This window comes from Anopheles gambiae, chromosome 3 (assembly GCF_943734735.2).
Source record: "Anopheles gambiae chromosome 3, idAnoGambNW_F1_1, whole genome shotgun sequence".
NCBI lineage: Eukaryota > Metazoa > Arthropoda > Insecta > Diptera > Culicidae > Anopheles > Anopheles gambiae.
The window spans coordinates 5,917,173-5,944,818 of NC_064602.1; the positions used below are offsets into that span (position 1 = coordinate 5,917,173).

At 46.7% G+C, this 27,646-nt stretch overlaps 1 protein-coding gene and 1 long non-coding RNA gene across 8 annotated transcripts; both read right to left on the reverse strand.

Annotated features, from left to right (window-relative positions):
• Positions 1-1,517: 1,517 nt before the first annotated feature.
• On the reverse strand, positions 1,518-27,558 carry LOC1277829 (receptor-type tyrosine-protein phosphatase N2). Of its 6 annotated transcripts, none has more exons than XM_061660698.1 (6): positions 26,453-27,558; positions 19,840-20,098; positions 10,663-10,716; positions 8,877-10,197; positions 7,488-8,777; positions 1,518-7,406 (listed from the first exon to the last, which is right to left on the reverse strand). In XM_061660698.1, the coding sequence occupies exons 2-6, from the start codon at positions 19,976-19,978 to the stop codon at positions 7,097-7,099; spliced, it is 3,114 nt and encodes a 1,037-aa protein (XP_061516682.1). In that variant the 5' UTR covers positions 19,979-20,098; positions 26,453-27,558; the 3' UTR covers positions 1,518-7,096. The 6 variants fall into 6 exon arrangements, with proteins under 6 accessions (XP_061516682.1, XP_061516681.1, XP_061516683.1 ...); XM_061660697.1 differs by lacking the exon at positions 26,453-27,558 and adding an exon at positions 25,118-25,739; XM_061660699.1 differs by lacking the exon at positions 26,453-27,558 and adding an exon at positions 23,963-24,100.
• LOC133393860 (uncharacterized) lies at positions 16,192-19,831 on the reverse strand. 2 transcript variants are annotated; one of them, XR_009766443.1, is made up of 2 exons: positions 16,553-19,831; positions 16,192-16,429 (listed from the first exon to the last, which is right to left on the reverse strand). It is a non-coding gene; the product is annotated as an uncharacterized LOC133393860 (long non-coding RNA). The 2 variants fall into 2 exon arrangements; XR_009766444.1 differs by having other exon boundaries at positions 16,192-16,448.
• Positions 27,559-27,646: the final 88 nt, after the last annotated feature.

Genomic DNA, 27,646 nt, shown 5'->3' on the forward strand with positions numbered 1-27,646 from the left:
AACAAAGGTTATGTGGCGCAGTGCGTAGCGCCATTGTGGTGTGAAAATCCTTCACATTTTGGTGAACCGCAAGATGACCACCCAAGCTAGTTCACTGCACAGACCATCGGTGGGTGGTGGGAGCGCACCATTCCTTTGGAGGTTAACCTGCATGTGGGCAAGATGCAGTTGGTTAGATTCACATTAAACTGTTAATTTATTAAGGGTCAACGTACAACCTAGGGAGATAAACGGTTTGTGGTTTGGTTTCGGTTCGATGATGAATTTAGGACGCCAGTAGTGTTTAGTTGGTTCAGCATCGAGGCACTTTTCATAAATCCGTTTGTTTGAGGGACATTAAGCTCTCAAAGCATTTAGCTAAATGACCAATTTTCATGGCATACTTAATAAACGGCTGAACAATGAAGCAGGCATTGTGGTACACTCCATTCAATACAGCATCATAACACATGATTGCATACCTTTAGGCGTATAAAGTGTTAGAGCTTTCTTTCGGATAATAATTTAATAATCGCATAAACATTCAAACCCTCAAAAACATCACAGAAGGGTCGTGTATAACTAAGAAAAAGTCAACATAGAGAATAACAGATGTTTATGTATATATATTTTGGATCACTTTTGGAGTAAAAGAACCTTCGAATTGCACGAGCACGACGATATCATCAAGCACAATTACGGGGGGTTGGGAAAGGTACAGTAATTTTGATCTCATCTGAAAAGCTTCTAAAATAAAAATCTACGCGTCTGTGTGTGTGATTTCGTTACAAATGAAGCATAAGGGAGTAAGGGTGGAGAATGGAGACAATTAGAAGGATGCTTTTCTATCGCAATAACCTCGTACCGCGGTTTGATTGACATTGTTGCATTTACAATTGAGCTTGCCCGGTGCTTGGTGGTATGGTGAAGAGGGGAAATAGATATTCTACATTACACTTAACACATTTACACACAGCTAGCGCCCTCACTGTACGCATCCCAGTCGCAAATCAGTTCGCAAAGCAAATGGTTAGTCATTTAATATGCTTACATAATACTTATCGCGTACGAGAGTGTACTAGGTCCAGCAGTTCATCTCTTCACTCTATATACTATAAGGATTTAAAGTTACTTCTGAAAGATCTTTCCTGCTCCTGCCATCACTATCGACCATGTGTCTCTCCTAGATGAATGTGACAATTGGATGTGTTATTTATTTTTGTTTTGTTCTTAAAAGCTCACTTCCATACGAGCCTTCGGCTCTGGTTGTAAATAATTGAATGTTATCCTCATGCTCATGCTTTGAAAAAATGCACTTTGCTGTAGTTTCTTTTGCCATGCAAACCCATTCCTGCTGCCAGCCCGAATACACACACGCAAACATACACCAATATACATACACAGACACACACAGACACACTCATGCGCAATTTGATGCGCTTTTCCTGTGCAGTTCGAATGCAACGGTTCCAAATAGGAGTAGGAGAAATTAGACGGACAAAACCAAACCAAACCAAACCAAACCAAACCAGTAAATGTTGCTTGCTTTTATGCTCTTTTCAAAAAGAAACATAGAGAATATATATTTATGTATATTTATTCGTCACCATGCCATTGATGTGTATTGAGTTTGGGTGTTTTTTTTTGTTTTGTTTGTGCATTTTTTGTTGTATTTGGTTTCGCATTATAAGAGTTTTGCACATCCTCTTCTTCTTCTTCTTCTTCTGCATCGGTTGCTGCTGCTAGCTCCGTTTTGGAGGCTGTGCTAGTGTATTGAGGTGTAACGAATTTGGACATTTAGTTACATAAAGATAAATATGAATATGCATCTGTGTGTGAGTGTGTTTTTTTGCTAACTTTTCTTCTTTAACTCCTCTTTTCACTGTGGAGTGGTGCTCCAGACAGCTACTGCTCGCCTATCTACCTTGCATCCTTTCCTATCTCTCCTATCCCTCACTCTTCTAATTCCTTTGGAACAGAGGCTCACGTATGGTAAATATTTAACAGTACAGTTTTCAACTCTAAGTGTAGCAGTTTGGATGCTCCTGTTCTAGCTGCCAGCGCAGGTCACACTTTATTTCAGGCCCAGCTTAGTGAGTTCGTGTAGTAAGATTATCTCCATTTTCTTAGTTTTTGTTTTCCACTTTTTGTTGCTGTTTGTAAAGAATATGATAAATGATCGTTTTTTTTTATTGGAAAAACACGTATGAATTCATTAGCATGCCAGTAATGCGTCATTTTTGTTGCACGCATTGCATACTTTCGGCGCACTGCGCCCGTATGTAGACCTGTGGGCCAATGGGCCAAATACGCCCTAAAGTATGCAATTTGTACAGCAAAAATGTACACTCATCAAAGCATGCTAATCACCCGCGGCAAAACGTCTCTTCCACGAGGTGAATCTTCTTAAACACAATTCCGTACCGCTGTACAAACACTGTGCAAAGCGGTACGGGGTGTACCGGCATCGGTTGCTGCTATATAAAACGTGCACAGTGCACACACTAAAAAACAAAAGTCCGCAAACCACAACTAGTTAAACAGTGTCGGTATATTTGTGTTTTCGATAAGATTGAGCTGCAGTAACTGCAGGGAATAGTGTTGGTGGGGCGCGGTACAATAGTATAATGTGTTTTCATAATTGTGTGAGACTGCTGATGATTGATCCTTTAAAGAGTTGTACAGTGAACCGTGGGATTTGTGTGTGTGTGTGTGTATGTTTAATCTTTGGGAAGAAGGGAGGGACACTGTATTGACGTTGTATATGTATATAATGTATATAATTTATGTGTGTGTATATCTATCCATAGTGGGATGCATGCAGTCCCCAGTTCCGTTACAATGTTGTCATAATTCCGTTTTTTTTTGCTTCAAGTTTAAAAGACGTGCTCTCTGTTGTTTGCAGCGTGCCCCAATCTGGCACTATGCCATACTATGATTATGACTTATGAGAAAGGGATTGGGTTTGTTTGCTTTGTTTGTTTGCCAGTTTTGTTTTTATTTGCCCCTTTAAATGTATATCTCTATATAATTTACGTGAAATAGCTCAAAAAGTATCATTATATAAGTATGTATATATATATAGTAATCCATTACAGATTTGTTTTTTTTTTGTATGAGTTTTTGCTTTGCTTGTTTAGCTTTGTTCTCGTTTATCCGTTCGTCGTTGGCCGATTTCCTTTGCAGTGCATTATGTTGTCGGGTACCGTTTTGTTCCGTTTGTTCGATTCGAGTTCGAGTTTAGTATGTTGGGTGTGTTGTGGGATAACGCGGGATAAATAAAAATGCCAATCCAAAACAACTGTGAAACTGAACGCTAAGAAAGCGAGCGAATGAAACAAAGCCGTTCACTACTACAGGTTCCGTCCAAGCACTAAACATACACTAAAGTGAGACAGTGAGAGTTTATGGTAGAGTTGTATTGAAACATAATCCGGTTTATTTTCCATCTTTCTTACTTAGATAATGCGCTCGCAGTGGGAGGGAGCGCCCATGGTTTTGCTGCCGTGCTGCTGGCGTGATAACAGGATGAAACTAATGTTCTCTTGTGAATGGGAGTGTAATTGAAAGTTTGTCTGTTTGTTTGTTTGTTTTTTTTTTTTCTCAGTGTTTTACTCAGTCTCTGATTAATTCGTTTTTTTTCCCCCTCTTCATCGTCTGCTAATTATTATGACACTTGTTTTTTTTCTGCCGTCTTCTACTTCACATGGATCGTGTTTGTTTGTTTTCCTTGTTCGTTTAGATTTAGTTGTTTATTCATGATAGAATTGTCCATGTTTCCGCTTTGCCTTGTTCTTGTAAAGTGTAAACAAATCACTACCGCCCTCTTGCGCCAATTTATTATATAGAGTTTGCTGTCGCATTATTATTTTTTGTTGTATTATACCATAATGTTTTCTCGCTACACACTCACTCACCACACAACATGGGACGGCACGTGTTGAGCGTCTTTTCCATTGATCCGTTTGTGGTTGTTATTCATACACAAACATGTGTAAATCGTGAAGCGATGTTCGTCACCATGGAGATGATGCTTTGGGATAAGCAAATTCTCACATAATTGTAATTTCACTGTAAGTTGCGCATACATTTTTACTTGATTTCATAATTTGCTTTGACACCATTTTTGTTTGGTGCAGCTTTTGGCGAGGTGGATTGGAAATTGAATGCCCCCGAGAGAAAACAAAAAAAAGAATCAACCACCGACCGAAAAGGTATTGGGTACGGTCAAGCGGTTATATAGCGCGATCTTCTAAACTGAATGGTAAGCAAACGAATCGACGGAAAAGCACAACCCAGCTTAAGTGTGCGTCATGTTGTGGATTGATTGTTGGTTGATTAGATCGAGGCACAGTGTGCCGTGCGGTTTGTGTCTCCCTATCTGCCACATTGCAGCCTCGAAACCCTCAACAGGCTGGAGTTGAGGGCTTCGAGCTGTCAGGCAGCTGTAGTGCCATGATCTTGCGTGGAACACGGGAGAGTCACAACCGTACCATGCTGTGCGAGCGAGAAAGTACGTGATTTGAGCTTGTGTTTTGTTGCGTAAATTACACTTAATCTCGCTAAGTGGCTAAGCAACACCGTAGTGAACACTCACCGCGATAGTGTTGCACGCTCTTTCGCGGATAGATTGTGATAGAGTGCGCTTGTTTTGTTTGTTTGTTTGTTATAGTATAGTAACATGCATACGTTGAATCACACATTAAATCACTAAATTTGGGGATAAAATGGAATAAGCGGTAACGGTTGTTTCGTTACTTTCATAAAGTACACATTTTCATCGAACAATTACATCTCGCCTGTTGTAGTAGTTGCCTTAGTTGCCTCTTTGGGTTTCGTTACATTACATTAACACTAAAAATGCAGGCTTTGCGCTTCAGTTTCTCTAATAAGGTGTATGTTTGTGAGTGTTAGGGGTTGCTGCTTTCTATACGTGTGAGTATGTATACTAAATTGGTTGCACTAGCACCGCACACGCACACGCAGCACCGCTACCGCGCAGCAAAGTAACGCGTAACGCGCGTGCGCCCAGCGCGCTCAACACGCGACGGTGCCGCTGTAAATGTATTCCGTGCCGCACCGCGTGTTCTCGTGTGAGTGAGTGCACTGCCGTTTGCACACGCACCGGTTTGCAAAGCGGCAGCAGCCGTTGCGTCGTGTGCGGCGACCAATGCTTCAATAAGGAATAAAAAAATATATATTTTCTTCCCCGTATTCTCCCTGATTTAAAAATCACTCCCTCCAATTTGCCCTTCGATTGTGTGCCTCTTTCATCCCGATCTTTACCATCGCGGTTCGTTCATTCGTCTCTGTCTAAGCAATCCCTCTCACCTGTGGTGTGAAGGTTCTTCTGTGGCGGGTTTATGTTTGTATCCTGGTTCCTGCTTACTGCCTGGAGCACATCAAATGTACTTGTTCGCGTTTATGCTATCATTTTGCGATGATGTTTTTTATTATTTACTCCTACCTAATAGCTGCACCAATGGTTGAGAAACGGTCCCGCGTAAGTCCTGTGGACATGCGGTTTGTGCGGTTTTGAATTCCCCCTGTGGTGATGATAGTGTTAGGCGATTTAAAATCGCTCCCTTGATTGTTGTACGAAACGAACCTCTCTCTCTCTCTCCTTTCCTAGGCTTTTCTAGATCATGCTTTACACTACACTCTTTTAACGCTTCCCACACAAAATATATACTTTTCAATTCACTAATCTGTTGCACAACATATAATCATAATCATCATTATCAGCGCCAGCGGGTTGCCAGTGGGCTTAAAATATAGTTATTTTGGGGAGTAATCTGTACTCATCTCCCACGATATACGCTCTCTCTATATCTCTGTTTGTTTTTTAATATAATAATGCATGTATATATGTATATATATATATTTTATGTATATATAATGTATGTATGTATAGATATATGTATGGCGATTTTGTATTTCCATTTGGTATGTCCTTTTGTGTGTGTTTTGTTTGTTTGTTATATGGTACGGTATGGTAGGATAAATAGCTTCGTCCTCTGGCCATGCCATCAAACTGTCCCTTGTCCGCATGCTGGCACATACCCACACCCTAATTGCCCCAAGATAAGAGTGGAAATGGGGTATATTGTGTTTTGTTTGCGGCGTTTTGTTCAAACACTGCTATAATAGGAGGTACATAGGTGATGTGTGTGTGTGTGTGTTCGAAGGAGTGGGGCCGGGGTGTGGCTCAGCTTCCCCCGTCTAAGCTAAGTAACAATGCGCTGAGATGTATGTGTGTTGTGTGTATGTGTGTATGATTAGTAAGTGATGTGTATGATACGTTGTCCCTGTCGGCGATTTTTGGTGCAAGGATGATATTCAAAAGAAGGTGTTGATCGCGGTCCTCATATAGCTTGCGATCTTGCTTGCAACGGGTCTGCTTGGGGCCGTGTCCTCTCCTGCCGTGTACACTTCCCGGTCGAACCACTCTGCAGGCTGGTGGACACAGTGGACCGATCGGGAAACGGCAATCGAAACGCTCGACTCTGCACACCGCTGCCTCGCTTTGCTACAGAACAGAACGGCTGATTTTGCTTTTACCGTGCCATTCTTGCCACTGTTTTTTTTTTCTGGTGCAGAATTTTGTGTGTATGTGTGTGATTGTTTGTGTTGTAACTTTTAAATACATTTTTTGTGGTTGTTTGGTTTGCCTGTTCAGTTCATTTTGTGCCGTCTTCCAGTATGAGTGCGTGCATTCGGGTTCGCTGCATCGTCTAGACAATCGATAGTTTCCGCTTACATCCGATAGCTTGGGTTTTTTTGTCGTCATATGCCAAAGTTGCGCTTCCAACTGACACTTCTGCCCCAGAAAACGGGGTCGAACTAACCGTGGAAGCTGTATTTTCTTCTAAGTTCCGCTAAATTCATCTAAAACAATTCACTTACACAGAGGGTGACAGGTTAAACACATTGAAACACAACAGTAACTTGGCTTGGCTTTACTCAAAACCACAAGACCACAACAAAGATACTTCCTTTAAAAGACTCCCATTTTTCCCCCTTTTCAAAACTGCCATCGCTTGGCAAACAAGAACTATTTTCACACAAAGAAAAGCTTTCTCCTCTCCTCTCCTTAACTAATCGCCTTGCTTTCACTTCATTTGTCCACGGGTTTGTCGGCGGCTTTGCCACCTGCCTCTGGGGCGACCCCGTTGCCCTCCTTCTCCTGATCCTGCGAGCCCTTGCTGCCGCTGGTGGACTGGGGCAGCGCCTTCAGGATGGCGTGCACCTCCTCCGCGACGGCCATCAGCACAAACTCGAACTGCTGCCTGGTCGCCACCAGTCCGGCCCGCTGATCGCGCAGATGCTCCAGCGTGGCGGCAATGTCAATTTCCCGTGCGCCCTTGTTCATGCGACCCAGCACCAGGTCGAGCAGAATGTAGGCGCCGGTACGGCCCGATCCGTTGCTGCAGAAAAAAGTGCAATAATAATGATGATTTCAATAAGCATTGCATACCTTTAGGCGCATAACGCAAGCCTCCACTTACCTGCTGTGCACGACGATCGGGCACGAGCGGCCGCGGTACGATTTGTTCACCTTGCGCCTAAAGTCCAGCAGCGCCTTGGCGGACGTCGGCACGCCGCCCTGCGGCCAGGACAGGAAGTGGAACTGGGTGACGGTTCGCGTCTCGCCGGTGCGCAGGTTCTTCAGATAGAACGACCGCACCAGATAGTCGTCGCACCAGATGTGCTCGCTGACCAGGTGCACCTCGTAGATGTGGTACACCTCGGCGCCCTCCTCCGGCCAGTAGCGAGCGCAGGCCGATTCGCCGTTCTCCTGCAGCCGACACAGTGCAACCAGCACGACCGCACCCTGCTCCCACACCATCTGCCAGAAGTGGGCCAGCGTCGACTGCATCGGTCCCTGGGCAGCGACGTACGCGGGCGCACGTGGATCATGATCGGTGATGGTGGACGCGTTGATGTAATCCATACCCTCCGCGTTCGCCAGATGGTTCAGCACAACGCGCGAATGGTCGTACGGTAACGGGGCGCCCGGGCGGTTCAGCGGGGCACACTGCGCCTGCAGCGCCGCATCACGTGCACTCGGTTCCGCCTCGTACCGGCACAGCGCTTCCCACTCTCGCTGCAAGCGACCCTTGTTGCGCAGATGGTCCTCCATGTACGACAGCACCATGTGGCCGGTCGAGATGTCCATGTTCGTTAGCGCCGGCTCCTCGCTCCAGGAGGACGTGCTCGACCGGGACGACGGTGGTCGCGCTTCCGCTTCCTTCGTCAGCGCGGTAATGCGTCCGCCGGGCGAATCGGAACCGGCCGGTCCCGTCTTTCCACCCGCCATCCGAGCCCGGCACAGGTCCTGATAGTCTTTGCTCGAGCTATCGCCTCCGCCCAACCCCGACTGCAGTCCGCCGAGCTTGTCCTTCTTCTTGTCGTGCTTGCGGATGAGGAACAGTGTCATCGCGACCACAATTACTGCAGCCGCTCCGGCCCCGGCAAACATGTACGCCATCACGTGCGTCACGTTCGGACCGTCCTCGACGCGCTTCAGCCGCTGGGAGGAGACGTCCGTTTCCTTCGTCTTGTCGCCCACGCCGGCCTGTATGACGAGCACACCGAGCCGGCGGGACAGATTGTTCTTGAAGCGGCTGTCGTTGATCTGCTTCGCGACGTCGGCGGCCGTTTTGCGGTCCGGATTTGCTTCCACGCGGAACGAAACCTCGTGCCGGTCGACACGCGGATGCGTGAAGTAGCCCTGCATGTTCAGCAGCTCGGCAAGCGCCGCCACAATGCGCGATCCATCCTTCCAGTTGTCGATCCTGGGCAGAATGAAAAGAGAACGTTAAAATTTCATCTCGATTGCGCCTAAATGTAGGCAATTTGCTGGACAAATGTAAGTTAATAGGAACGAAACTTACGGGTTCTTCAGGATCACATGCGCGTACTCCGTGTCGACCGAGTGCGGTGCATGATCGTCATCTGTGTGGGCAAACAGCTCCTTCTTGGACTTGGGCCGCTTCTCCCCCTCTTCCCCGTGAGCCTTATCCTGCGACGGGGCCGTCTCCTTGGGTGGTTCGCTCGGGCTTTGGCTGGACGGTGGTGGTGCTGCCGGTGGTCCCGGCTTCTTCACGTCCAACCGTTCGCGACGCGTAAATCCCAGAATGTTGTCCAGCAGGGTGCGTGCCTCGTCCTTGCCCGGACTACCGCCCGACTTTGGCACGTACACGAAGCCACCCTCCGTGTACATACCGCCCGCTTCCGGTCCCGGTGCGTACGCGGCCGACTCGCGCAAATTCCCCGCCGCCGGTATCTCGTTCCGCGCGTGCTGGGCCAGCGCTTTGTGCGGATGCGTGTAGAACTTGTCCACGTTCGGGTCGTTCGCTTTCGCTGCGCCCGCCGCCTCCTGCTGCAGTCGGTTAATGTTTTCCGGCGCAAAGTTCGAAATCTTCGGGATGTGATGCTCCTTGGCGTACTCGCGGAAGGAGGACGTTTTCGGGTAGATGTACTCAAACTCCGGATCCACATCGGCCGGTGTTAGCCGGTCGACGAGATCCTTCAGGGCACGCTCCTCATCGTTGCCTCCTGCCTGCTGGTCGCGGAAGATACCGGTCGAGCCCCGTTTGTTCGCACCGTACGCCCAATCGCGCTCACCTTCCGCCGCCTTGAACGGCAACAGCTGGCTGTCCTCGATCTCGTTCACCTCCGCGCCCATGTCCAGGTAGTCCGTTACGTCCGGCGGATGTTGCTGCTGCTGCTTCATCGCTCGTCCGAGAGCGATCCGTCGCTGCAGCTCCTGCAGCCGGGCCCGTTCCAGTTCGGCCGAAGGTCCACGCGGATCTAGCTGAACGACCTCCGGCAGCACATCGAGCTCTACCGGCGGCAGGTCGAGCTGCTGCCGGGCGAATCCCTTCTTCGGCGGCGGATAGTATACCTCGTCGGCGTACTCCTCGTTGGGCGGCGTGAAGCGCACGAAGGCGAGCGGACTCTGCGGGCCTAGGATCTCCGGGTCGGGCGCTAGGTTAGCGCACAGCGTCTGCGGGATCTCCGAGTTGGTGCGGATGGCGAAGAGGGCGCCCTGGATGCGGCACTGGGTGAACGGGTGCTCCCAGCCGAGGCCGGCTCCCTGGAGCTCCTCGAGCATGCGCGCCAGGATGCGGCTCTGGTCCTCCTCCAGCGGCTTGCGGAACAGCTCCTCCGGCTCCAGCCCGTACTGCGGCAGACACTTTCCAAAGGCGAAGTCTGGAATTAGTGATGGACAGCAAAAAAGGTCATTAATTGAGGTGCTCCTGATGATCATTGGAGATAGACGCTCGCGCTCGCAACAGGTGATGGATGAGTGATGGATCTCGACGTCTGGGGTTTGTTATGAGAGCAAAGCTAATTAAGAAACTATGTTTAGCCCTGTATCTACTACCTTGGTGTACCTCTTTTTGTGTTATCTCACATGTTTTTTTCGTGATTACAGAATAAAACGAACCTTCCTTAATTGGATTCTTGCTTTTCCATCATCGACCGGCCACCACAGGATTAGATTGATAGTAGCGAGTAACTTTGCTCTCTCTCTCTTTTCCCACTCTCTCTCATAGCCACACACGTAGCGTAAAATTGTGTTCCTACTTTAGCAATTAAAATATTCATCTCACCACTCCACACACCACGTGTGCCGGCACCCTTTACGAAAGCTTTCCCATACGCGATACTTACCATCGTAGCACCATTCCAGGTGTTCCAGGCAAAGTGTTTCCGCAAAGAGGCAACCTGCAAATACGCAAAGAAGAGAAAAGTACCGATTAATACCCCGATGAGTGGGTGAGATTAGTGCAAGAGCGCAAGGAAAAGGATAAATCGAGCTCGTTTACGAATAATTACGCAAATAAAGTCATCTCAAGTGTGTGATGGGGGGGCTGAGATGAGCAAAAGAGGGATAAATCATCGTGATGGAACTTTACGCTGAATGTAGTTGCCGAATGGAGAGCCTTGGGGCAGGAGAATCATTAGGAGCAAGGCAACACCGACACACGCAGAAAAGTTCTTAACCCACACTTAAAGCTGTCTTTTATGTCGATCTCGACAACACCCAGTACTCGGAAATGGTACTCGTGCTTGCCAAGCTGGTGAAGGTGTAATGGCACTTTGCGTGTGCAAACCCTCGGAGGGATAATATCGAAAGTGGTACACTGTGTAACGAATGGGAAATAGAAACGCCCGGTCCTTTTATTTCCATCACAGGCAGGTTGGAGGTTGTTGGACAGGTTGGAGCTGAGATAAGAACCAACGCAAACCCGTAAACCACCTCTGCTTTGTATAAATTCAATCATGATTTTGATCTCGTTTTGAAATCATGAGCATAACATAAACTCAAAACACAATAGAAGAGAAGTAATCTTAATCATTTCCACCCCGGTGGGTTTGTGCGCGGAGCGAGATTATTCCACGGTATTCTTGATTCAAACAAACTGCTGCTGATGATGACTGTCGCTTTTGGGGCCTGTGGTTGGGCGTAGGTAGTCCCCACGCCACCAAGCCATCCCACTCACATCCGAGATGATAACTTCAAGGACATTCTGGCGAAAGAATGGAAACATTAGAGAGCAGACATCGGACGGTGGCGCAACGCTGTCATCTTCACTTCTAGTCGCGTTTTTTTTGCTTGCTTTCTTTCCGTGGAACCGCGTGCTTCTGTTTAACCAGTGCAAGCATCAGCGCTCCTGTCCAACCTCATTAGAGAGTGCCAGATCTTAGACGAAAGAGCGGAGGAGCGTCTCTCTGTTTCTTCATGCAGTGTCTGGGCAAAGCATGGGAAAAAGGATGGGCACAGGATTATCTGACATTTAGCTGAGTGGTTTATTTCATTCGATGTGAAGATGCGCTACGTAAACGGGCTCCAGATGTGCTGATGGTGGTGTCGTTTAGCGCACCATGCGCACCGCTTGTGTATTCCTCGGAGGGCTACCCCATGGGTTGAAATATTGATTCTTAAGGCTGGCTTCGTTTTGCTATCAAACGGAAAAAGACGGCCCCAGTCGAGTGGTAAGTGTTGGGAAGGGAATTCGTTCCATGATTTATGGTGACTCTTTGATGACGTTGAGTGTTTCTGTTTAGATCGCATCAGATCTTTGAACATGGAAGACAAACTCAAAACCGATCGTGAGGGAGGTTTGTCGTTAGAAAAGGAATTACGAATTGAGGATTTGACGGTCTTTTGTATCTGTCAGCATTACATTTTTAATACATCTTAATGTACTGGTTGCTGGTAAACGAATGGAACGGATTCTTGTGAGCTGTAAACGACATGCAACACAAAAGCCATTAATTGATCTGCTAGAAATTCAATGAATGTGTCTCTTCTCCGCACAAATTCCCCGAACACGAACACAATCGAGAACATTCCTGCTGTGGGACATCTGTATTTACGTACGCGTGGAAGCTACTTTTAGCATTTCCCGCCTCCAATCAAGTGAAAGCATTCATTTCCCATGCCAACGCGGGGCCCGCGTGCGCGCGCGTCCCTGTTCTAGCGTCAGCACTTAATTTGAGATCGATATCGGGGGGAGTGATGGCGTTCGTTCGATTGATTCCTAACGTTTCAATTTGATACAGCGCGTTACGAGTGTCTATTTATAGAAGCGATGACGAGCGCTTGTTGACGGTTTCCCACGGCGCCCTACTCGACCCACGGCGACTCGAGCAGCCCTCAAAAGCTCGTGTGTAAACATATGGGGAGGCCCTTTCTCCAGATGAAATGAATTCCATGCTCGTGGAGACTCTCCATTTTCGAGAGACATGTTGCTCCATGTCGGTGATGCGGTCCTGAACAGATCGATTTGTGTTGCTTCCTCACTCGAACGGCTCGAATTCTATCCCCGTTCGGAATGTGCTGCTGTCCCCTCTTGGGCGGGAAATCTGTACCACGAAAGCACCGAATCATGCACAGCGGATGTTAATAATGTTCCCCAACACCAGGGGCGCATGTTCGCACAAGATACAATGCTGCCGATCCTGCTGGGAGGAATATTAAACTACATTTCAATAAAATAAAAACCTGTTAACCGCTGCAGGACACGCAGATGAAGCACGTTGGGTGTTGGGTGGGTGCTAAAAATAACTTCCGAACCATTTTCGGAACACCACGCGTGTGGGCAGTGAACACAACACAGTGGAGTGCCAGCGGCAACGAAGACGCCGAACGAGAAAAGATGTTCCCTGCAAGCCTGCATCATATACCAGATGTGCAGCTTAAAGGAGACACTTTTGCGGCTAAAGTTTCCTGAGACCCGAAGCTCGGCTTGCACAGCTTATCCGTGTGTGAAAAATGGGAAGGAAAAACCAGGATAGAAGGTGCTGTTGAATACGCTGTTTGCAGAACATGTTGAACATCTTCACAGCACGCATATTGCCTCGGCTCTGGTCATGACACATGCTGGAGCACCTTCGAACAAGAATGTTGCTTTCATTCCGTGTTCATTCTTCCATCTTTTTTTTTGTTGCTTGCTGCACATTGCTCCACACATTGGGTCGAGTTTTTCGCGTGGGAAAAAGTAATTAGGACGGTATACAAATTTTTGACGCAAAATGACGTCAACGGTAAAGTCGCTTCACAGTGTGTATGTGTGGGGCGTGCAGAACGGAAGAGAAGTAATTTATGTTCCCACTTTTATTAAAAGCTTTAAACGATGTGGGCACCGTTTTCTGTTTTAAACAGCTTTGTGGACGTACAACAAAAAAAGCTCGGTAAAGCTTAATGACTAACGAGCTGGTGGGAGGGTTTTTGTTTTCGTCCAAAAAGCAGTATAAAAGCGCTAAATACATGTGGCACGTATCAGTTTCAATTTTGTGCCATTTTTGTGCTCTATTTTTAGGCGCCTAATGCCAGGCGGAACAATGCCCGGACTGGCATTTCCTGTGATTTTCATTGTTGAAATTTCATCCCCTAAATTCCAATGACAAAGCAGCGTGAAAAAACAGCTTTCCGGGCGCTCTTTTCCAACGCAACCAGCTCGCTGATGGTCCCGCAGTACACCTACACCGCGCCACAATTCCGGGACCGTAGATAAGCATCGTCAAATAAAGCAGCGCAATGAATTAGTGAAATAGCGGAGCGATGTTGCCCATCCCGCTCCACCTCGTCACCTTCATCGGCCACCACCAACCGGAGCCGTGTTTTGCGCATTTTGTTGGGTAGGAAAAATAATGTGCCAACACACACACAAAAAACGAGAATGATAAGCTGTCAAATTGACGCAGTCAACCGATATCGTCGCCGCCCGTCCCCTGTGTGAGCGCCAGTAAAGCAACGCTGAGCACTCAGCTGGGAAGCTTTTCTCCATCGCAACGCCTGGGAGACGCCGAGGAGCTCAGCGCAACGTCGGAGCGAAGAGCGAACGCCACTCACCGACACCGTTGCGAGGCGAATGACGTCAAACGGGGCATGAACAGCTTTTGGCACCGGCGATTCAGCCGATGCTATAATTTTCCTCCGGGGTTTGTTTTCCTTCGTGCACGACAATATATTTGTTGTTTCTTCTCTTATTTTTTGCTTCCTTCCTCTCCATCCATCTTGACACTGTAAGCAGTTTTGTGCTGCACGAGGCTGCGATGCCCCCGGCGAGTTCGACCCAAAAACGCGTGGGCTGTGTTTTAGAGTTGCCGTCATTTTTATTCGTCGCCCTACCATTCCGGACTCACGCACAACCTTTGGCATTCGGGCGGGCACACGCAAACGCCGCAAGCCGTTTCGGGTGCTATACCGTACCGTACCGCTACCGTTGCGACGTCAATTTGAGGCCCGGTTTAATGTGCGCTACTTCCGGTTCTGATTTTCCAATCCAATCAGCTTCCTTTAGGCGTTTTTTCTTCTCACTCTGTGGCGCATAAATATGAGCCAAAGTGTGCGAAATGTAAGCCCGCAAGCGTCTTCGGATGAGCTCAATAAATGAGGTTTATTTTTGTCACACACAGAACCGTACAAGTAACGCGCGTATCGATTGATCGGCTCGGCAAGGCAAGGGGGTTTATATTTAGCGCACCTGTTGTACGAGCAACCGGGGAGGAAGAGTGTCAGCTTGTGATGGCAATGAATTTCCATTTAAAAATGGTAATTATTTGTACGATTATTTTATGGGGAAAGTGAACGATCCGGAGGGTATATGTTTAATTTTAGATAAGCGTGGCAGTTTTTAAGATACACAGGCAAGCTGAGAAGGTAAAAGTGTCATGTGAATGGCATACTTTTAGGAGCTTCCTATTCATGAGCGTGAGCTTCAATTTGGAAACCATAATGGGGATGGTTAGCAAGGCCAGCAACACCACCCTGTCACGTCGATTGCATACTTTGAGGCGTTTTTGTTGTTGTGTGTGCTTAAATTTAGCAGCAATCCCATTGCGGTGAATTCTTAATGGGATAAATTTATGTTAATCAGCCCAGTTACTATGAATGGGAAGGCGTGTATGCATGAAAGCACCGTGCCTTCAACTGCTCAGGACTGCTTCTTCCAACAAAACCAACAGGTAATTTTCGGTCTCATCTTTTCAGCGTTTCATTTTATTTACGACCACGCAATCACGTACGCCAACCAACTTTATCGCACCCGGGATGATTATGGAGGAGCCCCGAGTTAGCTGATGCTTTCGAGAGCAGCACACGAGCAGCATATGTTGGGCATAAATTATCAGTTTTTCACCATCCCCATCGGAGCATAATCAGTGCTGGGAGGGGCGGGGCTTGATGGCCTCGTGGGAGCCACTCGAGCATGGGAGCGTGCTAAAGTATAACGACAGTTGCCTTTCATGGCTCTGTAATGTGGCAACGTCTTACACGTAAACCATGAGATAGATCTAATAAAAATGTACTTTAAGGCACTTTGCAAATGTGCAGCATCAAATCATGCCATAAATTGTGTGTAAGAATCGTGTAAAACATGAATTTAAGTAACGTCGAGATTAAAAGTTGAGGAAGAATTGTTGAGTAATTCCCAACATAAGCCGCTTACTGTGCAGATGCGGTTTTGTGCCTGCAAGACACTCAATATTCACCTGTGTCACCAACCCACTAAGCTATCCCTCCACCAATGGCTGTCAAGAGTTCACTGCAACCTCAACAAGGGTTTTTTTGTCTCTTGGTCTTGCGGTGGTTTCTCTGTAGGATACTTGTCTACCTCCTCAAGTGTGGTTGCTCTCAGGCAGAAAGGACAACCAAGGAATTGACTAATCTTTTTTATGTTTTGTAACCTTCTATTAGGATTGCATTACAAGCTGAAGTAAGAGAAACATATTTTATGCTTTCCATATTTCTAAACTATAATCCCCTTATTTGCCAAAATCGACAAAATTCCAACGGACAGGTCCTGTCATCTCCTGCCAAAGACAACATTTCAACAGCTTGCACGACCACACCACGCCCGGAACGATGCGATGCCATGTCCTTGTGCAATGTTAATGCTTCTCTCTTCACCTCTCTCCACGACATTTTTCGCTGAAAAGTGGATAAGGTGCTGCAGATGATGATGATGATGGTGGTATCGATAGCATTATCCACATCCAATAGGAGGATATTTTCCTCTCCACTGGCACTGTCGAAGCTGTTAGTAATGCTCACCTGCACAAAACAACGAACCTAAGCCCAATCCCAGCGAGCTGCTGAGGAACAGGTCTCATGCCTCCAGGGGGTGACAGGCTCCAGCTTTCCTTCCAAAAAACGAACAATTGATAGAAATTGCCGTTGCCAAACGACCACGTTTCCTTTCTTTGTGTTACTTTCGTTACTTCCAGTGCTCATCGTTGAAAGGTGTGCTGCTGAAGCGTGTAGATTAGGTTACAAATTAATACTGCGTCCAAGGCTGATGATGGTTGCCCGGATCAGATACGTAGGTACATGGTGGGGTCACTCCACACACCAAATGACGCAGAAGCCGGGGAGAGATGATAGAAAATGTATATTTATCGCTGCTCGTGTCCGTGGACACAACAGGTGGAAAATACATTTATTTAATTATCGTCATCGCAACCGCCGCCGACGATGAGCAGAAGCAGCAATGATGGTACAAGGTCAGCAAAAGGACACACTTTGATCAATTATTCACCGGGGTCGGGTGGGCTTTTCTGTTTCGTTGGGATTACAGGTTTGTGCACCACAAACAGATTAATTGATGTAAATTACACGATTATGTTTATTTAATACCACACAGTTTGTGGCGTTTACTTACTGATCTGCTGTTTTAATAAATCTTCCATTTACGTGCTTAATAATTCAACTGGCTGGTATTATTGCACGATGAAAATATTGAAAACGTCATCATTTAATATTACTGACAAGTCCCACCACCCCACACCGTCCACAACGACCACCATGGACGATCTAAAACGATCCTGGCTGCTGGTGCAGGCATTATTTCGCAGAATCCTTTCGCACCTAATCCGCTTGCCGGAACCCTTTTCTACGTAAGCCATTAGAGGAAAACCTACCTGGCAGCCATTAATCCAATCATCAACGCAACCAAGCACGGTCTTCCATCACTCGATTACCTTGTATCGCTCCCTGCAAGCCCCGGCCACCATCGATCCTTTGATTTTAATCCTGTCAAGCGCCTGTCGCACCAGCTCTGTGTCACCGGGCTATCGCAGGGCTACTACAGGTAGGGGTTTTTGCTGCATTAATATAGCCACTCCGTGCGATTCATGGGATCGTTCATGCACACACACACACACACAAAGATGAATAGTGCAATATATGGGTAATAAAAAAGGTCCACCAAAGCTCCATCGTCATACAGCCGGTGGAATAGACCGATGATACAGGCTAAAGGAAGCTGAGCCGTCTGACACGTTTTTGTTCCCACTAGCAGCAGTGTCGATTGCTTTCTGTGCTGGAAAACTGGAATCTGTTGGCTGAAGCTGAATGTAACACAGTGGAAAACGTATCTACTATTTCTGCTTCAGTTGGTGCAACAGCGTGTTTGCATGTGACAGGATGAGGCTAACGGACCCACCTCCAGAACACTGTCTAATGCAATTCTGTTGCTCGAGTTCAGGGCAGCTGGCTGTGCCAATGCACCAGATGCAGATGAGTAGATTAAACTACCGCATCGCTCGCTTGCATCCTGGGCGCCTGCTGGGCTGAATATTGAATCATGTCATGTACGAATGATCTCATTAGATAGGAATCGTTCGTTGTAACTGGCCCCCGCATTCATTTCTTTAAAAATTGCTCAGCCTTAGTGCATAACGTTTTCGCATTAAACCCGACTGCACCGTTTAATGGAAAACATTATAAAGCAATCCAATCACGTTCCAAAGCAACCAACCCCTCCCCCTGGTTCCCATCATTATATGCGTCGGTCGCGGGCTGCAAAAAGAAATCCAATTAACTCTTTAATTCCACCGAACCCGGGGTATGCTGTGTTGGTCGCCGTGCTTACTCAGCACGCTGCTGCTCAGCGAGCAGGAAAACTAGCTCCCATTTACCACGCAAATATCCTGCAAAACGGTGCTGTCAAACGGATGCATCCCCTTTTTTCCTGCGCGGGAGGGGCGGTTATTCAAGGCCATCGGAACGAAGCCGGCCAACTAGCCAGCTTCGCGTACGGGGGAGGATGTTTTATGAAACAGTAGCAGCAGGTGCATTGCGCAGCACATCACGAACGAGGAAAGTGTGCCGTGAAGACTCCCACACATAAACACACACCGTGTGGTGCTGGCTGGTTTGCACGTCGGATTGCAATCTCAGTGCGACACGTACATCACTATAGAAGCCGGAATCTGGAGTTTTTATGCAACAGTCACTAAATCATACCAGGAGCGGGTGGCGCACCGGGCCTTTGTGTGTACCAACGTGACGTAATTTTCGTGTCTGATAAGGGGTGTAAAAGTTGCTTGTACTGTGTGTAGCCAAAGAGCGAAATGGGGTGTTTTATGATGAAGTGATGTAGAAAATATTACACCACCATACGTCACAGGGTGGGCAGAAACTTTGGGAAAGGAAAAATATTGCATCATGAAACGATTGAAGATGCAATTTGTATTCGTGATTAGTTTTAGTTTTTCGCTTGAATTTCCACACCAAAACAACATTTTTGAACGTTTGGTTGAGAAAGTGACGCGACAGGATTGCTCACGTGCTGTTTGAAATAACGATATGATACACGGATTGCATAACTTCAGGCAACATCGATGCGCGTAGCATCCGAACAGAGAAAGCGCCCAGATGTATGCTATTCGTTGCTGAGTAATTTACTCCTGCCGTTCAACTGGAAGCAATTTAATTTTCTTTAAATTATTTCCATATTGCGGCATTGTAAGCATTGTGTCTCTTTTCTCGCTTTTCTGAGAATTATATAAATTAAATCCAAAATGCCTGTCCTCGGGGCTTTAGATGGGCCACAGCGATGGGATAAAACAAGGGCCGCATACTTGGAAGCGCTGACATATTTTCAAACAAACAAAGGTGAGAATGAGTTATGTAAGCACCGATTCGAGTACCGATAAGCCGAATCCCTAACCCCAGCTCGACCCCAATTTCAAACCCCGGGACCCGGGAGCATCTATGACACGCACACGGAGCGTAAAATTACATCTAAAATTCAGCTCACATTCGCAGCCCGAATTCGCTCAGCTTCCGGGAATGCTGTCGTCTCCGTGTGTGCGTGTGTGTGTGCTAATCCCCAAACCACGGGGTTTGATTGAGTGTTCGAAGCTCGAAGGAGGGTTGGCGTTTCGTTATCGATCCAGCAAACCATCTTCAACCAAAAAAAAAAAACCCCGCTACGTCTTCATCTCCTAAGCCTTTCCGCCTGTCAACGCCCGCATCTCCTTGAGAGTCCTTGGCGAGGCTTTCGCTGACACGGCGCACGGGAAAGAATAAACAACCCACCATTCCACTCCACTTACCAATGTTGCCCTCGGCCGAGGCGAGGATGTTAGTGCCACCGCCGGACAGCAGTAGCGCCAGCAGACCGGCGGCCAGCATCAAGCGTTGCCAAGTAGTTGTCCATGCTGCCACTGTCGTCGATGTGTCAGTATTTGACATATTTGCGCTCTAGATCATCACTTTAAAGTGTTCCGCGGTGTTTTTGGGGCGTGTAGTTGCGGCTCGTTGTTCTGCTGGTTTCTGAAAATTTTTCCCTTCCTTCAGCGTACAGGCGAATTACTGCGAAAGACAGTAAAGATTATTGGATTAGATCTCGAAAACCAGGATCATTGATGGCTTTTCTATAGTATTTTCGTTTGATAGAACGACACCGAGTTGGACTCAGTTGTTGTAACAAAAACGTCCTCGAAGTTTGCACGAACAAATAGAGACTTATTTGCAATACTTAATAACAGTTGCTGGTTTTCCTGATTTATTTTTAAGTCCCCCAGTGCAAATGTATCATCCTCATTAGGGTTTTTTGCAGACTCCCGATTGTATATTATTGACATTGTTCCGGGAACTATTTTCACCAGAACTGATAGCTCGAGGATGGACCTTTTTACTCCTTAAAAATGGTTTGAACATTTTCTCCTACGCTTCTCAAATTTCTTCTGAAAATAATGTTGCTCCAATTATCCCCAATTAACATCTAGTGTTTCGAAAATTTCAAACTTTGTCCGATAACAAGAGTACAAGTATAATCAACCTATAATCAATGTTCTGCTGTCCATACTGTCTGGCCGTTTTCAAACTTAAGGCCCTTGAATCAATCATATTTTCCATCATCGGACACAATAGCTAATATAAATTAATATTCTAAATTGTTTAATGGTGTTGCCAAATGAATCTTAATAGTATAAAATTAATAATGTAACAATAACTAATAATAAACCAATAACAATAATAACTTAATAGTATATGTAACAATGTATTATATGAAAAAACAATCGTAGTTTGTATTTTACCGGCTATGTTAAAATAAATGACTATGCACTAAAATAATTCAATTTTCAGGAAACGCAATACCACAGCCTTTACACGGTCAAAAGTGGCGGTATGTATTGATCTTTATCACCATTGCAGTGATTAAAAGATCTGTAGTTGTCACTACTACTATCAAGCAAACGAGAAGAGGTAGAGAACAGCGCTAAAGCTTTTTTTCTACTTTCTACGTCTGTTTTCAAAATAAAATATTTAACAAAATTCACAGAGAATAGTTAAACTTTATAGCAATATTCACCCCGATCAACTGTTCGAAATAACGCATCAACAAGCTACCATAACATTCGCACTGCTTTCCGCCGTCTCCGCGTGAAACGTATTGATACTAAGTAACAAAAAAAGACAAAATTACATGACACTTTACCCACTGTTAATTAAAAATAATATACTATTTTACACCCAACACTTAGAAACAACCCTTTATTACCAGTTAAAACAACCTGAGACACACTTGGCCAACGTTTAACATTTAAATACGCCCTGTCCGCATCTCTTTGCTTGCTGCGGCTCATCCTGCTCTCCTTATCATCTCTCGCGATCACAGTCTTCCCGCACACGTTCCCCCCGGATTGGCTCTCCCTTTCCTACCAGGCTGTCGATCTTGCGCCGACTCTCCACAACGGCAACGACCTACTTCTCCGCCATGACTAGTATATATACTATGGTACAGTGGAGGACACATGGAATGAAGTCTTGCGTCAGTGCCCGGGCGCGATTGGGAACAAATTAGCCAAGAGTATATCACTTTCGCCCGCTATCACCCCTTGTGCACAGGTGTCGAATGAAATGGAATGGCCATCAGTTATTCCGGTGCGTGATGGCAGCTTCCATCTGGAACCATGCTGAAGAAAATGGCAAAATGTACGCACGCGTCTTTGTGTGTGTGTGTGCTTGAGTCGGTTTTATTGGATCGGGAAAAGTCGGCCGTCCTTAATAGCTCAACTCAAACATCCTCAAGCTCCACCCCCGCCCCCTTCGTTGGATCACGGCCCACGGCCTAAAAGGCTTCCGGGCAGTCGAGCTCCGAACGTCGAACGTGACTTTCATTTTGGCCTCGTGCTCGGTGCGTGCTTGGCAAAGGATGGAGCAACAAGCCGGGGGCTAAGAAGAGGCACGGAGAAGCTTCCCAATTGCCGTTCGGTTTTCCATCGAACCCATTTGATTGCTTCAGTGGGTAAAAACGGGGTAATATGGGGAAGGTTGAGTTGGGAGGTGTTCGTGTTCGCTCGCCGTTTTTCGATGGATGTCTATAATTCCTTCGAGATCTGTCAAACGACAAGCCACAAGTTGTCGTTTAGGGCTGTAAAATGGCTAGCTTCCGACGTTTAGGCCCCAAAGTAGGGCATGGGATGAAGGAAGCTACTTCGCGCAAACAGCCCCCGGGCGGTTGGTTCGTGGGCGTATCTAGTTGTACCATCAGAGCTCAGCTCCATAAGGTTGAAGGTTAAGCCGCGTATAGATATAGGAAGTATATTGGAAAACTTTCCGTTCTGCGCGCTCTTACTTGAAGTAAATAGAATCGAAATGTAATTAGAAGGATCGTCGTCACGTTTGCCCAAACCCACGAGGCACTTATTTGGATACCCGCGAACGCCAAGTTCCAACTTCAACTGGCAACCATTAATGTATAATAGCGAGTGATAAAATGGTGCCCTTTTCCCTCGAAAATTCGTTCACCCCCAGTCTCAATGTCAGCTGCTCCGTGTCATTGTGCTGCGGCAGAAGCGGTCGCGTAATTGGATAGAAATGTAAATTTAGCACAACCATTCCCGGTGAGGTGATTGCTTATCCAGGGGTGAATTATAAAGCGTGAGGTGAAAAAAGTTTAACGCACAGACGCTGCTGCAGTGAAGGTCAAATGCCATTCCAGCTGCCGTTGCCGGTAGTTTCCCTAGTACGATATCCGCTAAGCCAGTTCCAGTCTCGTGGGAGAGGGGGTTTCATTTGTTCATTTGTTTTGTTGTGCTATGTCCAGTGCATTTTCCACAAAGGTGGGGCCATCATACTCCATTTCTAATTGCTAGCTGCAATTCATCAGCGCAGAAGGATAATTGTGCACGAGTGGCTTCGCCTCCTTTCTGCTATCAACTCAGCGATACCGTACCGCACACTCTGCCAGGCAAAATTGCTTTCCAACTAAAGTAATGGATAAGTTATGTTTGCATTTGAAAGTTTTGCATCACGGGTTTCGATGCTATCGCTTCACCTTAATGGCTTCATTATTGTATTACATGTGCAGTGTTCCTCCTTCCGCATGGGGGTACAAAGGCGGATGGAAAAGTTTGCCACTCTGTAAAACGGGAAAATTAACTTACGCCTGTCCCGAGCACTCATCAGCGCAAGAGCAGCAACGGACGGACGCCACGAAGGCAGCGCAGCAAGCCCTACGAACAGATTTAATTTCATTTCATCGACAAAAATCTCATTTGCGACCATGCTTCTGTGTTTGTATCTACACTTTAGCTAACTTTTAGTTCTCTTTTGTTGCTTCAACCGTGCACTAACCGGCTAGCGAGCTAGCAAAGACCTCCCCAAAGCGCAAGCAAAGCATTAAAAACTGAATCACTGAACACAGGGCACGACCACACAACGGACGAGATTTTATCTTGTTTGTCCAGCCGGGTAGTAGTAGGTTTAAATGGTGGACCTCGTTGTCCGGGCCGCAGCAAGGTAAACATAGGACCCTGTCTCCACTCAATCCACACCAAGCAGTGTCAGTGTCTAGAGTTAGGTCAACAAGCACTTTCCGGTTGATGACAGCAAAAGCGAAAGAGGGGAAAAAACGACAATTGCAGCAAAGGCATGTCGTTAAAACTTCTTTTACAACAATTTGTCACAAATGGCACCCCCCATGTTCAGGCAAAATACGTCACTAGCGTCCTAGAATGGTCCGTCCACTGCAGTGTGATCGCAACTCCTCTTTAAGTGGTTGAACTTTAAGCAACTTGAACCCCTTCGCCTGCTCCTAAATGCCACGTAAAATACTCATTTTGAAACAAATCACCTGCACAACAACAAAGTACTGGCAACAAAAAAGGGGAAGCAAAAACAACGCTAGCTATACTAAGACCACTGTATTATCGAACGTCACGCACGCACCACGCTTTGTTACGCTACATTTTTTGCACTGGCTGGCTCCGATGGCTCCGATAGCTTTGCGGTCGAACCTTCAACTGGCTTCAATCGCTTGCCGGAACGCTCTCCGCACGATAAGCTCCGCTTTGAGGCGCTTTTGCATATTTTCACACAAGGCCTTTGCTGGCGAAGTGCGAAGTCAACAGGTCCCGGGAGCAGTCCCCGGGGGGAGGTGTGGGTGGACGAAAACGAAGCGAAAGGACACTGCTGGGACATTGGTATTGGTGAAGCCACATTCCAACGCATGAGAAGTTTGGCTGTGATGGTGTGTGTGTGTGGGGGCTACTTTTATGGCCCTGTTTGCGTTCCATTCCATTTCCAAGCACACGATCAAACGGATACATAAACACACAAACAAACAGGGTTCGCCAAATAGCACAACAACAAAAAACAAACGAGAAAGGTTCGTGCGAGAGTGCCACGAGGATCGAAAGCACTCACGGTTCGCTCAGGATCTCAGGCAATTCGTTTTTGCCAACCGAAATCACTCAACACTCATTCTCTTTTATGAACGCACTCACACACACGCATAAACATACACATGCATACAACCAAAAGCATGGTTCAATGGAGAAGGCATCCTTAGCAGGCCGTAGCTACTACCTACGAGGTACCAAGCGTCTCCACCTTGACGCCGTCGGGAGCTTAGAGTCGGGCGGAGAATTGGAGAAAAGCTTCTCCGCCCGCACGCTACGTGTGCTAATGGAGGGACAAGATACGTGGCTGCAAGTATCTGTGTGGATGTATCGGTTTTTCTTGAGCAGGATTCTCCTTTTTTTTCTTCTTCTTCTTATACTTTGCCCTGGAAAATGGCAAAAGAGTGTAAAAATGGACTTGATGGGCCATTTGGTGTTAACATTTCGCAATCCAGATGTAAGCGTTACGAAGGGAAGATGTCTCAGGGGAGATGGATTTTATACGTGAAATGGATGGATGATAAAATGGAACCTCTTTTCCAGAAGTCCATAAGGAAGGCCACACACACACACACGATGTGTCCCAGAAGGACTTTGGATGGGGTTTCAGTAGCATTACGCGAAACTAACTCGTCTGCACTGTGATAAAATCAAATATTTAAGATTCTCTTAACAAATTAAGGATATTTCTCTAAACATTTACCTTTCTGTAAAGCAACCACAAGCTAGATTTCTTCGCTTTGCTTCTGTTGCGCTGCAATATGGTTGCTTACGATTCCGCAAAACACCAAACCAACCAAATGACGATAAAACGGCTCTGGAGATGTATCAATACGGTGACGGAACCGAACCGAAAACCCGAACTAAGGTCAATCAACGCAAACCAACTGAACACAACCCAGGTGGAACGAAAAGAAAGAAAAAAGCGGAACTGAAAATACGACTAGCACTGCCACTCGGAAAGGTCCTTTTGGCTTTGGCTGCCCAAAATTCGCACTGTCCGTTTGAACACAGTTCACACAACACTCCGGCCCTGGGGCACCGTTCTTTCCCTGTTCGGGGCCGACCTTGCGAGACGTTTTCAGCCCTCAGCACGGTTACAGGTTACACGAGACGAGAAAAAACACCACTGAATGCACCCACACTGGTGGGGCCACTGGCAGGCAGCACTGGCTGCACTGGCGTTGCAAAGCCACCAGAGCAACGCCTTGCTCTGAAGGCAGCAGCCGCCACTTGCTGGGAGAGCGACCCGCAAACAAAACGCAACCGTTCGCCAGGCGAACGCACGGCACAATATGGTAGCGTTCGGTGTGCCAGGGAACGCGTTCGCCCCCTGAAGGGTAACCCCACGGCCTGGCGCAACTGAGCGAACCTGAGTGCGGCTCACTCGGCCTTTCGACCTGGGCCACCACACTCGAACGCACACAATCGGCGGAGTGAGAGCAAATGGACAAACACAAACACAGTGCTAAGAAGGATGGCTTTCCACCTGTTTTGCACAATGCCATGCCCGGGATATTTAGGGTTTATAAAGCGAGAAAGAGAGAGAGAGAGATAGAGAGAAAGAGAGTGAGAAAGCTCCCACCGAGCAGGAAGCTTTCAAGCGAGATGAGTTCCTCTGAAGCTTCCACCGATTGGGAGCTCAAACTGAGAAAGAAAAACAAGCAGTGGGAAAACAAAAATAACAAGAAGAAAAAGAATAGGAAGAGGAAGAAGCAGTATTTCATCCAACTGTGTGTACATTTTCCTTTTCATTACGCGGGGGCGCCATCATTTTCATTAGTAGATGGCGTTATCTACGGCGTACGCTCACAAATCAGCCTAAATGTATGCAATGCACCAAATCATTCCAATTGGAAAGCAATGTTAAACCGATCGTAGTAATCTTTGCGTTGGTTCATAAGTTTTACATGGCTCCATTACTAAATTAATCGCCCGAGGAAGGGAAAGGGATACAACCCAACCCGAAACTCCCACATACACGTGCGGAAAAGATACGGGCTGGATAAGGTTATCATTTTTTCCCCATCAAACATACCATTAATCTTGTTGAACCGTTTCCTCGCTGCGTGTGCGTTTCCTTTTTTTGTTTGCTGTAAACCTGAGCGTGCGTGTGTGTATGTTGTGCCGTTGCTATCCTTGTTGTTCTTGTCCTGTTTGCTAATATAGCAATCCAATCGCTCGTATCGCTCACTCCGGTAGTGCTGTTGATGTTGTTGATACTTTCTAGCTGTGTGCTTCCGAGAAAGGCAAAAAAAAAAGGATTCTTGTTGGAGCTCACACTTTTCCACACACTTTGCCTTCACTTGATACGACACACTGCTGCGTTCACTGGCACTGTATTATGTCCTTTCTGGGTAATTGGTTAATTTCGAACGTTTCAAACTGTTTCTACGTTTTCCAGCACATAATACAATTCACTAGGCACTTTGTTCAGTACGACATTGTTTGCGATGTGGAGCGCGTACAGCAATGTTCGCTGCATCTCTTTCGGTCTTCAGTTGCTTACGAGGTGTGTGTACAGGAAAAAAAACTAATGTTATTGCACAAGCTTTCCACTTTCAACTGTGTGAGCAGGTTTTTTTTCAAATCAAAAAGACGATCTAATGATTTCCTTTCTTTACAATTGCGTTGCAAGTCCACTGTTTGATGCTTTTTAGACTCTCTGCCCCTCGGATTTGGAAAAAAGGAGCTCCGTGCTTGTCTGTACGCGACCGTACGTGCGTATTCAGCTGGCGAATGACACTTCGCGACTGTCAGCTGCGTGGCAGCGGCTTGAGGAAAACTGTTCGGCAACCGCTCGGCACCGCCGTCTTCGATGGGCTGTGTGGGTTCCAGTGGCAGTGGCCCGTCGGAAAAGCGCGACCATGCTGGAATGGCCAGCACACTGTTGCGCCTCGCTCAGACGAGAGTTACAAACACAAACATCTCTCTCCTCAACACGATTGCCCTGTATGTACACAATCGATAGTAGTATGCTGGTGGTAGTGGTTTAGGTTGCGCTTGGGAAAATTCATCCAAGGCGCAGACTCGACCTCATATTTCCAGTGTCTCCTCCCAGCGCTTGCTGTTCTTCCTCAAACGATTTATTTGCTGTTGTTCTGCTACACCAGTGTGCGTGAGTGGTGTTGATAATTGATAAAGAGAGTGTTTGTGTGTGTTTTTTTTATTGGTCGATGTGCCCTCATACACATACTAACACTATTGGATCCATTTACGAAACTGTTGACGT

Coding starts and splice junctions, on each gene's coding strand:
- LOC1277829 (XM_061660698.1), bottom strand. CDS start 19,978: ATGTCAAATACTGACACATCGACGACAGTGGCAGCATGGACAACTACT. Junction 8,778..8,876: donor CATGTGATCCTGAAGAACCC/GTAAGTTTCGTT, acceptor CATTCTGCCCAG/GATCGACAACTGGAAGGATG. Junction 7,407..7,487: donor CCGATCGTCGTGCACAGCAG/GTAAGTGGAGGC, acceptor TTTTTTCTGCAG/CAACGGATCGGGCCGTACCG.